The 13,073-nt window shown below is 37.2% G+C and overlaps 1 protein-coding gene across 1 annotated transcript in view; it reads right to left on the bottom strand.

Annotated features, from left to right (window-relative positions):
• LOC107701114 (PAX3- and PAX7-binding protein 1-like) overlaps positions 1 to 11,795 on the bottom strand; it is an 18,532-nt gene extending 6,737 nt beyond the window's left edge. Inside the window, exons 1-9 of the mRNA XM_016503050.1 lie at positions 11,414 to 11,795; positions 10,779 to 10,907; positions 10,113 to 10,295; positions 8,810 to 9,028; positions 8,434 to 8,534; positions 7,686 to 7,902; positions 4,684 to 4,880; positions 3,352 to 3,475; positions 2,406 to 2,508 (exon numbers count right to left, since the gene is read on the bottom strand). Coding sequence (XP_016358536.1) covers positions 2,406 to 2,508; positions 3,352 to 3,475; positions 4,684 to 4,880; positions 7,686 to 7,902; positions 8,434 to 8,534; positions 8,810 to 9,028; positions 10,113 to 10,295; positions 10,779 to 10,907; positions 11,414 to 11,657 — 1,517 coding nt within the window. The 5' untranslated portion in view covers positions 11,658 to 11,795. The remainder of the gene's footprint in view (positions 1 to 2,405; positions 2,509 to 3,351; positions 3,476 to 4,683; positions 4,881 to 7,685; positions 7,903 to 8,433; positions 8,535 to 8,809; positions 9,029 to 10,112; positions 10,296 to 10,778; positions 10,908 to 11,413) is intronic.
• Positions 11,796 to 13,073: the final 1,278 nt, after the last annotated feature.

The following is a 13,073-nucleotide window of genomic DNA, read 5'->3' as shown; positions in this document are numbered from 1 at the left end:
ATTGTTCTCTAATTTTGATCAGAGTTCTTTTTCAAATATCTCATTTAAGTTTTTTATACTGTGCTTCAGAAAACAATTCATTTATGAAATATGCCTAAAAAACGGCCCTTGTACTCCTGTTAGGATACCTTCAAATAGGACTAAGCATTTATCTTGAAATTTACAAAATTGTAGGTTGTTCTCTAATTTTATTTTATAATTTTTTTAATTATGTCAGTTTAATCACCGTTCTATATTAATGCGCTGCTTTAATTAATGCACACTAACCAACACGCATCACTCGCACACACACACAGAGAGGTCAGAGATCGCTGATTGCGCTGCACACACACAAACTTGTTGTCAACGCTTCCCCATGATTTTCATTAATAAAATAGCCTAGATACTAGATCGCTACATTATATTCCTCAGCAACGAGGTGGTAAAATCGCTGTTTTGAAGCAATTGTTTGTACAGAGACGCGCAGACGCAGCTACACACAACTGTCATCTCTCTCAGTCTCTCTCTCACTCTCAAACGATCGATCGATAATTAATTGAAATACATGCTTTAATTCATTCAAATAAATGTGGTCTTACCGCACTATTTCATCTCTGTGTATGATTTGAAGTTAGCAGAATGCTAGCGCTAATGTGCCGTAACTGACGAAAACTGTCATTTTTACCCATTCGGTCAAATATTGTGTTGCAAAGAGCAATACTAGTTTTAACTTGTAAATGCACTTCGCAGAGGCAACCACCCTCGGCTTCATTGTGCATTTAAAATCCTTTAATGCACGGCTAGCCGTTGATTATCCCTTGCATATATACTGTATGTATACATATACATATGTGTGTGTGTATATATAAATATAGATAAAGTGAAAGTATACCGTCTGGCTTCTCTTTCAGCTATCCTCCTCTGCTTGGCCAGCTCCTGATAGGCTGTGCGATCTCTACCGAATGAGTCCAAATTAGGTGCCATAACAGCCTTACCTGAAACAGAAAAACTAATATTAACTCACAGTAAAGCTGAGCTCACCAGCTGTTACAGCCTATACTGACAGATTAGATAGTCATGATAGTCATTACCTACTCATTAATATAGCATAGATGTTCATGCATCAGGCCACAAATTTTAATATAAATTTAATTTAATTCCATGCACAGTGCTTAATGGGATAGTTCACCCATTTCATTTCAAGTTCCAAACATGTATGAATTTCTTTCTTCTGTTGAAAACAAAAAGATATTTTGAAGAATGTTGGTATCCATGTAGCCAGTCACTTTCATAGAATGGAAAAAATATACTATGGAAGTCATTGGCTACAGTCAACTGTTTGGTTACCAGCATTCTTCAAAATGTCGTCTTTTGTGTTCAAAAGAAAAAAAGTCAGTCATACAGGTTTGGAACGACGACAGGGTGAGTAAATGACAGAAATTAAGATATTTTTTTGGGTGAACTTTCCCTTTAAGTTGTTTTCCCTCTTCTCCTGACATCATCAGGATTAATTTACAACTAGAAGCTGATTTTGATCTACCTGCTCAATTTTACTGGGGTGAGACTGCAACTCTCCTCCAAAACACTCACCTGCTCAGCATCTTAGCAATGTTTCAGTGTAAACACTGACCAATAAGAAGCCAGTGAGCTTTCACCATCCGAAAGCCACATACACTTTTACTTGTCTCAATCAAATACACATACGTGCACCCACAGGACATTCTCTTTGTGTATTATTCTAACCGTTTAATGCACAGGTAGTTCCAAGTCAGTTTAATCACCGTTCTATATTAATGCGCTGCTTTAATTAATGCACACTAACCAACACGCATCACTCGCACACACACACAGAGAGGTCAGAGATCGCTGATTGCGCTGCACACACACAAACTTGTTGTCAACGCTTCCCCATGATTTTCATTAATAAAATAGCCTAGATACTAGATCGCTACATTATATTCCTCAGCAACGAGGTGGTAAAATCGCTGTTTTGAAGCAATTGTTTGTACAGAGACGCGCAGACGCAGCTACACACAACTGTCATCTCTCTCAGTCTCTCTCTCACTCTCAAACGATCGATCGATAATTAATTGAAATACATGCTTTAATTCATTCAAATAAATGTGGTCTTACCGCACTATTTCATCTCTGTGTATGATTTGAAGTTAGCAGAATGCTAGCGCTAATGTGCCGTAACTGACGAAAACTGTCATTTTTACCCATTCGGTCAAATATTGTGTTGCAAAGAGCAATACTAGTTTTAACTTGTAAATGCACTTCGCAGAGGCAACCACCCTCGGCTTCATTGTGCATTTAAAATCCTTTAATGCACGGCTAGCCGTTGATTATCCCTTGCATATATACTGTATGTATACATATACATATGTGTGTGTGTATATATAAATATAGATAAAGTGAAAGTATACCGTCTGGCTTCTCTTTCAGCTATCCTCCTCTGCTTGGCCAGCTCCTGATAGGCTGTGCGATCTCTACCGAATGAGTCCAAATTAGGTGCCATAACAGCCTTACCTGAAACAGAAAAACTAATATTAACTCACAGTAAAGCTGAGCTCACCAGCTGTTACAGCCTATACTGACAGATTAGATAGTCATGATAGTCATTACCTACTCATTAATATAGCATAGATGTTCATGCATCAGGCCACAAATTTTAATATAAATTTAATTTAATTCCATGCACAGTGCTTAATGGGATAGTTCACCCATTTCATTTCAAGTTCCAAACATGTATGAATTTCTTTCTTCTGTTGAAAACAAAAAGATATTTTGAAGAATGTTGGTATCCATGTAGCCAGTCACTTTCATAGAATGGAAAAAATATACTATGGAAGTCATTGGCTACAGTCAACTGTTTGGTTACCAGCATTCTTCAAAATGTCGTCTTTTGTGTTCAAAAGAAAAAAAGTCAGTCATACAGGTTTGGAACGACGACAGGGTGAGTAAATGACAGAAATTAAGATATTTTTTTGGGTGAACTTTCCCTTTAAGTTGTTTTCCCTCTTCTCCTGACATCATCAGGATTAATTTACAACTAGAAGCTGATTTTGATCTACCTGCTCAATTTTACTGGGGTGAGACTGCAACTCTCCTCCAAAACACTCACCTGCTCAGCATCTTAGCAATGTTTCAGTGTAAACACTGACCAATAAGAAGCCAGTGAGCTTTCACCATCCGAAAGCCACATACACTTTTACTTGTCTCAATCAAATACACATACGTGCACCCACAGGACATTCTCTTTGTGTATTATTCTGATGTGCAATTAATTACAACTTTATAACAAAAACGGGAAGAAAAAAAAAACAATGAGGCCATTCAAATAAAAAATAAAAACCTTCAAGATGGACTGACTTGAAAGGCTGGAAAACTCCGACGATTCATCTTTAATATCATCCTGTCTTCTCTGGACGAGACGGGACGCCCGCTGCCGAAGTAGCTGGTGCATGGCGACCTCTAGCTCCAGAATAACAGGCACCTGAAAGATATGATGATATTTGTGACAACTGAACCGAAGACAAGTGGCCAGCGACCGAGACGAGGGGTTCAGTGTGTTCTGCTGTGGCATGGGAGAGAGAAAGTAGCAAAACCAGACCAAATTTAGCCATAATTAATAAGCTCTGGACATAAAGCCCATTAGAGCTGAATCAAAACCAGCTTCCCCCTGTGTTAATGCTTTGTTATTTACCTTATTATAAGCCAAAAAAAAAAAAAATGGCTGAGTAGTTTGAAACTACCGTTAAAGACTTCCGGAAAACCCCCTTTGGTGGGTACTTTGACATTAATTTAACATAATAAACAGATACAAACAAAATAGTTCAAATCATTTCCCATATGGAGAAAATGAATGGGATTTTGTTGCAGTTTTCCAAGACATGTACCACAAATTATTTTAGATATTAACATAGACTTTAGACAAACTAACTTTAAGCTAATGCGATCATTAAGCTAACATCAGGCAGTCAAATGATAGCCTAAAGATAAAAATGCATAGTTACTGGCTTTAAGGGCAGGTTAGTCCACTGGCGTGATAAAGGTTTACCTTTTTGACCACTTATTACTATTAATATTTAAAAAAAATGGTTCAACAACACTGTAAACTAGCTAGTTAGCTACCTAGCAGCTAACAAATTGGAAGCCTCACACAAAAAGGAAGTGTGACCTATGACTTTCTAAATAAAGTGACAAGTTCTTAGATAAATCAGTATATAAAGGATTTTTCCCCCCCAACTAATAACACTTTTGATGATCTGTTCTCCATGCCCCATCAAAGACACCATGATTTGTGTATATAGTGCCTCTTTATAGCTGAAAAAAAAATTATGAAAACACAGAAAAACCATCTCTTGATGCATCTTGCTGTGGGAAAAAAGATGGAAGTTTACACCATAATCCATGAGCTGATGAAAATATGACCTGGTGCACTACTGAAAATTCAGAGTTTTATAAATGATCACCATAAACATGAACTAGGAGTATATATGAAGTAAGGTAATTTTAGTTTAAAATATTTTTAAAGTCTAACTAACTACACAATGCTGCTGACACAGGCAACATTCAATAAACTTCAAAATCAATCACAAAGAAATACAGTGGCAAGATTAGGAAAAGGGGGGGGGGACTTAAAAATGCAAGCCAGTGAAAAAAAGCAGCAGCAACATTAAAAACAAATGCATTCATTCTTACCTTTTCACTGAAACACTCAAGCAAGTCTCCAACATACCCTCGCATTTCTTGCAAGAATCTATATTTGTCTGCGGCCTTCTGTGAGGAGCCCTCCAGGAGCTGGATGGTCTTTTTGGAGGCCTCCAGCTCCTCCTGGATCTGCTCAAAGCGCCGGGCATTGGAATCGTGCCCATGGCGCATGAAGCTCAGCCTGGCACACAGGGGAGTCAAAGAGAGATTTATTATTAGTGAAGAATGGGGACGTCACTAGAGTCGCACATGTCTTGATTAGGCATGGGCCGGTATGAGATTTTGACGGTATGATAACCTTAAGCTAAAATATCACGGTTTCATGGTATTATCGTTACAGCTCTAAAATGTGTTATTTTTAAATGACTGAGTAAAAAAAAAAAGTGTTTCCGCTGAACACAATATATTTTGTTTTTGAGCAACATACAGAATATTAGGAACAGTAGAATGTTTATTTTTTCTTTGATTTGTTTCCTAAAAAGAAGAAAAATAAAGACTGACATCTTTATTCAACCTAAATCTGTAATTACAGTTATTTAATTTTAGTTATATAATTCATATACATATAATTTATATAATTTCATATAATTTAGTTATATAATTTCATATACATAATTTGATTTGATGATAACCAAATTTGAAGCAAAAACAGAATGTTCTGTTCTGACTAGCTTTGTGAAATTATACTACATGCCTTTAGGAAACAAACAGCAGAAGCTCTGAATGAGACACAGATTCACTCTCTGACAGCAGGAGGCGCTTCTGGAACACCAGATACAGCATTTCCTTGGTTACCGCTGTAAACAAAGCAGCTCTGTGCTGAAACACTGCTTTAATATGAACTATACAGAGACGAGATGAAAAGAAAATACCACGCAAACTTTTCTGAAGACGGTCAGTTCCCCTCAGAAACATTCATATAAACCCCCAAATCAATATTGAGGATTTTCTTCCAATAGTTCGTACATCATGAAGAGTGAGTGATCTGCCTGCTACAGTATTTTTCTCTTTGTGTCCGTCTTCAGCATCTCTGGCCTGTGTTAACGGGCGTTTACAGACTTCATATTTTCACATAAATGACATTTTGGAAAATTATTGCATTGCAACGCAGTTTGTGTAAGTCCAGAACAGAGACGAGCTGCAATAAGACAAAAAACGGCCAGTTGCTGATCGCGTAAGTTCCAGGGGCAGCTCCTTAAAGGGTTAGTTCACCCAAAAATGAAAATTAGCTTGTGTTTTACTCACCCTCGAGGCATCCTAGGTGTATATGACTTTCTTCTATCAGACGAATCCAGTCGGAGTTACATTAAAAATTGTCCTGGCTGTTCCAAGCTCTATCATTGCAGTCAGCGGGCGTTGCAGTTGAACAGTCCACAAGTTGTCAAATAAAGCTCGCGCATCCATAATAAAACGTGCCTCACACGTCTCCTGGGGGTGAATAAAGGCCTCCAGTAGCGAATCCATGTGTTTTTGTAAGAAAAATATCCATATTTCAAACATAGTAAACACTTTTCTCTCACTTCCGGTATCTGTCATACACGGAAGCCGTTCTGGCGGATGACGTAGTACGTCGGCGTTGCGTGATAAGTGACGAACGCGGAGAGAGAACAAAAAAGCCGGTCACAAATTAGAAGTACAAACCGAGGATTTGCAAAGGAAAAATGTCGGAGGATTTCGATATAAACCAAGAGGAAACTGGTTTTCCTTTGCTAAAGTAAGGAAACTTTGCTTCCTTTGCTCCTATAAACAAACTCGCGAGACTAGCATACCTCAGAGGCGCGCATGCTGAGCATACATGCTGCGTCATCCGAATTCCGTCATACGTGCTGCGGAACGGCTTCCGAAAACACATGACACAAAAACAGTATGACAGATACCGGAAGTGAGAGAAAAGTGTTTATTACGTTTGAAATATGGATATTTTTCTTACAAAAACACATGGATTCGCTACAGGATGCCTTTATTCACCCCCCGGAGCCGTCGGCGGCACGTTTTATTATGGATGTGTGTACTTTATTTGACGACTTGTGGACTGTTCAACTGCAACCCCCGCTGACTGCAATGATAGAGCTTGGAATAGCCAGGACAATTTTTTATATAACTCCGACTGGATTCGTCTGAAAGAAGAAAGTCATATACACCTAGGATGCTTCGAGGATGAGTAAAACACAGTCTAATTTTCATTTTTGGGTGAACTAACTCTTTAAGTTCGGCCATCCTACATTCACGTGACTGACTGCTCGCACCAACAGGAGGAGGTATATATATATATATATACACACACACACACACACATAACATACATATAAACTTCATTATAATTATACTGGGGTCAGAAATGTTTGTTTTTGAAGACTGCATTTAATCAAAAACACAGTAAAACCACTAATGACTGTTTTCTATTTCAATATATTTTAAAAAGTAATTTATTCATGTTATGTCAAAGCTGAATTTGTCACATGATCCTCCAGAAATCATTCTAATGTTAATTTGGTGCTCATTAAATATTTTTTATTATGATTTTATGTTGGAAACAATTGTGCTTTTTAATATTTTTGTGGAAACAGTGAAAGTTTTTTTTAGGATTCTTTAATGAACAAAAGTTCAAAAGAACAGCATTTATTTGAAATACTTTCAGTCTTTGAGGAGACATGAAAAACAGCACATACCGCAGGAACGGTATAACGGAAAATATTAGTGGTTTTGAAAGTGAAATTTTCATATCGCGGTATACCTTGAAACCGGTAATCGGCCCATGCCTAGTCCTGATGAAGACGGTTTTGTCTAAAAAATGTAATTGAGTCTGGAAAACAATTGCAGATTTTAGTATCTGCAAATCAGCTAAACATGGTGCCGAAACATTGCCCGCGATAGCCAGAATTAACCAGCATCAGTGTGAGGAGAATTGTGGGAACTAAAAACTATAAAGTGTTGGTACATTTAAAATCTTAGGAAATTCCAACTTGCAATTTGAGAGTTTACAACGGCCGCCATGAGACGTTTCTTTACCAGATCTGTGGTTATAGGGGTCAGGTCACAAGAGGGAATGGGATAGGGAACTGAGGGCTCTGCTTTCAAAGGCTTGCTGTTGTCTGCTCCAACTGTGGCAATGGCGTAACTAAAGGGCATGGCATAGGATGCTCCATACGGCTGTGCATCATAACTGCCTTGGTAATACATAGTTGGGTCCTCGGATTGGGTGGTTTGGACCTAAAATATCAAAAAATTATATGACATTAAAAGGATCAGTTATTTGAAATAAAAATGTTTTGTAACATTATAAATGTCTTTACTGTCACTTTTGATCAATTTAATGCATCCTTGCTGAATAAAAGTATATTTATTTCAAAAAATATCTTACTGACCCCAAATATGTGTGTATACTGTATAGAAAGCAAGAAAGAGAGACAGAGAGAAATGACTGTCTATTGTGCTACTGATATTAATTAATAGATATTGACAAAAATATTGTCAAAAAATATTCACTGATCTTAATTTCTCAACTTGAATGATACATGCCATAGTTTCAATTTGTTAACATTTACAATAAGTATTAACTTTAAAAATAAAGGAACTTGTTAAACCAAATTTTAACTGTTGTATTGAAATAAGCATTGACAATATAAAATATTCAGGAATTTTTAAAGGGAAAAAAGCCAAAAGTACATACACACACACACACATACACTGGTATGACAACTGAAATGTGGTTATTGTGACAACTCTAGTACTCTGACCCACCTGCGGGATGCTAATGCCTTTCCTGATCTGCTCCTGCTCCCAGCGACTCACTTCCTCATCCTGCCCATCACCTAGAGCTTCATCGTCACTGCATTCAATACCTGAACCACCACACACACACACACACACACACACACACACACACACATTCATAACAAACACTACGGTCAGATCTTGGTTCACTGCACATCTTTTCCAGTATCTGATTTCTTACAAAAGACCTATTCATAGTAATTCAGTCTTTTTTGTGTGACTTATTTAACATGACATGACATTTACTACAAGGACAACCAGTCTGGAGAGCGTGTTAATGGGATTCCTAGAATTCTACATAAATAGGAGCTTCAGATGACTAGCTCTGAGCTCATACACTGACCTATCTCCTCAGCTATTTTCTGCCTCTGAGTCTTCATCTTGACTCCACTGAAGACGATTCTCTTCTCGTCTTCGTCGTCACTGCCGCCATTCTCATCTTCACGAGCGAGGCGCTTGTTTGTAACCTCATTCTCGACCAGCGGAGGCTCACCCCCAAGCTCTCGAGCCATCTGCCTACGTTTACGAGCAGCATGAATGAAGGCCGCGTCGGGGATCTCACCTGTTGAAACGTATGACAGTTATCGTTAGTGTAAACACAATGACATCACTTTCACAAGAATTAGTTTAACCAGAAAGAACCTAAATGGACTAAAAGAATTTGCCATATAAAAACGTGGATTTGATCAAATGCAGTGTTTAACAACATTCAATGTAGGGCTGCACGATTAATTGAAATTAAATTGCAAAGGCGATAAATCGCAATTAAGCAGAAACTGCGATTGTCATGCGTATCTTTCAGTGAAGCACGGTTCTGTGATCAGCAGTAAATCTTCATCCGAAGGCCAGAGGGCGCTCTCACACTGAAACTCCAAATACACCCTGCAGAAGAAATATAGGAAATCCCTATAGCAGTTGCTGAATAAACAGAAGATTTAACTGCTTTCACTGATTCAACGTGACTAATAAACACACGACTACGACAATATATGGTTTATCTGAGTTCGTCTTATTATCATTTTTATTATAATAAAGTATATAATAATGCAATGCTAATCGACATAACCTTTATCACTGCTTAGAATACTATGAAATATGTTGCGTGCCTTATTCTGTGTAAGAAGCCACATCATCTCACAGAAGGATTTACTTCAAACACTTGACTAACGTTAAGAAGTGAGTTTGGAGTAAAAACATGTTATTAAATGTGGTATTTTCACGTGCTTTCAGATGCAGCAGCATTTACTACACAGAGCCGTAGTTCATTGACAAGCTACGCAAACAGCTTTCATAATCGCAGAACGATATCTTCTATTTCATAATCGCGCGATTACATTTTCTGCGATTATGAACGTGATTTTGCATAGCTCGTAAGTGAACTACGGCTCTGTGTAGTAAATGCTGATCCATCTGAAAGCAAGTGATGGAGATTTACTACTGAATACAGAACCGGGTTTACTGACTAGATGCGCCTGACAATCACATTCGATTAATCGTGCAGCCCTAATTCAATGTTTAACCACAATACCCATAAGCAGGTCCCAGCCCTGTATGCCTGTTCTTGAAGCATTTAGAAAGCAAAAACAGCCTAATCCTGCTGACGCTGGTCCTGTCCAGGTCTGGTCTGGATTGATGGATGTTCTCACCTGGTCTGAGTGAGCTGAGAGCCGACAGAGTTTGGCTAAACGCTCCACCCGCAGGCCTTTGTTCGCCCTCCTCCTCCTGTTCCTCATTGCTATCCACCTCCATTTCTTCTTCTCCCTGTTCACTGCTGGCTCTGCTGCCCTCCAAGGGCTCCTCTTTAATTGACAGATTCTGAGCAGGTCCACCTGGAATGAACAAACTGGTGAGCAATAATACAAACTTACTTTGTAATCTTTAACTAGCTAGATGGTTTAGTGGTGAAGATGTCTGAGGGTTTGTAATACTTTTATAGGGTCTAAACCACCACGGAAGAAAAATAAACCTAGAAAAATTGGGGTCATACACTGTAAAAAAAATTGGGTAACACATTGAATGAAACAATTTTGAAGTAGAAAAACTGAAATTGCATTTTCTTGTAAAATGTACTCCAATAATGTTTGTTTTATTTACAGATTTGACAACTTTTTTTTTTTTACAGTGTATGCAATTCTCTAAAAAAAAAATCACTAATGCATCTTTCTGATGAGGGTGCACATATGCATTTTCTTTTTATAGAAAAATTTACTAAATATAATGATTTCCTGAAGATAGAAAGCAGTCCTGACTCTGGTCTATAAACATGCATATCATCATGAAGAAAAAAAACAACAACAAAAAAAGTTTTGTACCAATGCGCATGTTTTGATCCTGCGTGGCACTGCCGGTCTTTTCCAAATCCTCCTTGAATTCTTTCTTCAGCTGCTTGACAATCTTCTTGCTGTGGTTGGATTTCTTCACATGGAACACTTCAGCCTCATCTAATAGTGCCAGATATATAATGATATTCAAGAAATTATCTGTGGGATTCACAGGAGTATTTTTCAAAAATTACACACATTCTGACCAATGAATTTACATGACCTTTTCTTTTTTATGATTACGGGATATGTACTGGACATTTAAAAAATAAAAACTATTAATTTTTTAAGCAGTTTTAAAATACACCAATATTTTCATATTTGCCATGACCGTTGACATTCATATTCTCCCTTATCACAGTAATATTAGCATATTGGTCTTTAGCCAATCATTTGCTATATTCAAATATGTGCAGCGTCCTAATTGGTCACTATTACTAACGTTACCTAATATAATATGCTAAGTTAGCTCGTGTTTTTCGGTTTAGTGTTTCACAATTTCAATAGACTGCAATTAGATGGCGAAATACACTGCAAAACTCTACACGAATCATTTGTGAAACGTTACATTTTCATATGTATATTCATTAAGTTGCATATGTCTTCAATGGCAGCTCAAGAAGCACCTTCATCATCGTGGAAGCTCAGCAGACTCGCTTTCGGTTCCTCTCGGTCCTCCTTCTTTCTCTTTTTCTCTTTGTTGGACTTGACAGCACCGGGCTGAAACCCGTTTCCGTGATTGCTGGTGTACTCACTCGGGTTCGCCAAGTCTTCAGCCCCGGGCCCGCCGGACTGCTGGCCCACCTCTTTCTCCTCATCTTCGGAGTCATTCCTCCGTCTGAAATTGCACCTCTTGGCTTTCTTAAACATGGTGATGTAGTGCAAGGCCTCTAGGAGAGTTTGTACAGACTGATTTTTAGATTTATGCAGGGCGCTAATGATGATAGCAAGTCCACCATATTGCCTTTGGCGGAAACGTGTATGTTCCTCTGTGGATGTTTAGATTTGCTGAGCGGAAACGGGAACTCGCTGCTGCCATCTAGAGGAGAGGTGCTCGAACAATTTTCCATGTGTTTTTCACCATGTAATAATGTATTGAAACGAGATTACCTGCAAACACTGTAATAACCTGTCATTTCTTTTCAATAACATTAATTAATTTAATTAATTAATGGTTAATTGTTACTATGGTATTTTGTTTCATGGGCAACCCAGGCATGCCATTATAGGCCTATGCCGTTTTCCACAGATTAAAATAGAAAAAAATAAGTAAAAAATATATTTTTTTATTTAAAGTGTGTATTTGTGAGGAAATGGAAAATAAATATACTGAAAGAACACATGAACTTTTTTATTTCTCATGATAAAATCAATCAATTACATAAATTCATTAAGGAAAAAAAGAAATAGTTAAGTAAAAGTTTAAAAAAGAAAATGGAAATGTTGTTGTAAGGCAAACCAAATGTTAAAAATGAACCATTAACCTCGCACACCTGCAGGTAATAGATAGGTGTGTAGGAAAACAGACCAAACCAAAAAAATAAATAAAAGCCTCAACTGTCCCGCACAATATCAATTGTGTGTACATATATCAATAGTATTGCATATATATATACAATACTTTATTAACAATGTCTCAGCCTTATGACCTTCATCAGGTATACAAAAATATGCAGGCACAACCTCATTTAAAAACAGCATATGGCCAATCACTGCAATGATACATGATTACCAATCACAATCAATGACGTGACACATCATAATATTAGAAACATCCTGTAGAAAGGTTATCTCAAAACAAATTTTTACTCAGATATAAACGCAATAGATTGAAAATACAATACATTAAAAATGTCACACTACAGCACCACATTGAACAGTGGTTCATCATTTATACCCACAGGTGATAAAATTTGAAGAGTAAATATCCAGAATAACTCAGTTACAGAGTTACATATATTAAAACACACATGATGATGGGGAAGGACTGCAGTGACCGCTTTTACTCATATAGTATTTTTTATGATATAATATGTTTGTTTAGTATATACTATTATAGCATTTATTCATTTTTGAATTAGCTTTTATTTTTATCTTTTCAGTTTTCATGTTAATTTTTATTTAAGTTTTAGTAATTTTGTTCTTTTTTTGTTAGTTTTTTAGGTTAGTTACGTTTAATTTCAATTGGTTGCCCAGGTTACATTTCTCATTTTTCAAGTTTAAGTTTTTCACCCGAGGTTTATATTTTATTTCAGCGTTATTTCAGTTAATGAAAACGATTTTAAA

This window comes from Sinocyclocheilus anshuiensis, unplaced genomic scaffold (genome assembly GCF_001515605.1).
Source record: "Sinocyclocheilus anshuiensis isolate Anshui unplaced genomic scaffold, SAMN03320099.WGS_v1.1 scaffold907, whole genome shotgun sequence".
Lineage (NCBI taxonomy): Eukaryota > Metazoa > Chordata > Actinopteri > Cypriniformes > Cyprinidae > Sinocyclocheilus > Sinocyclocheilus anshuiensis.
This window is presented reverse-complemented; position numbering and strand designations above follow the sequence as displayed.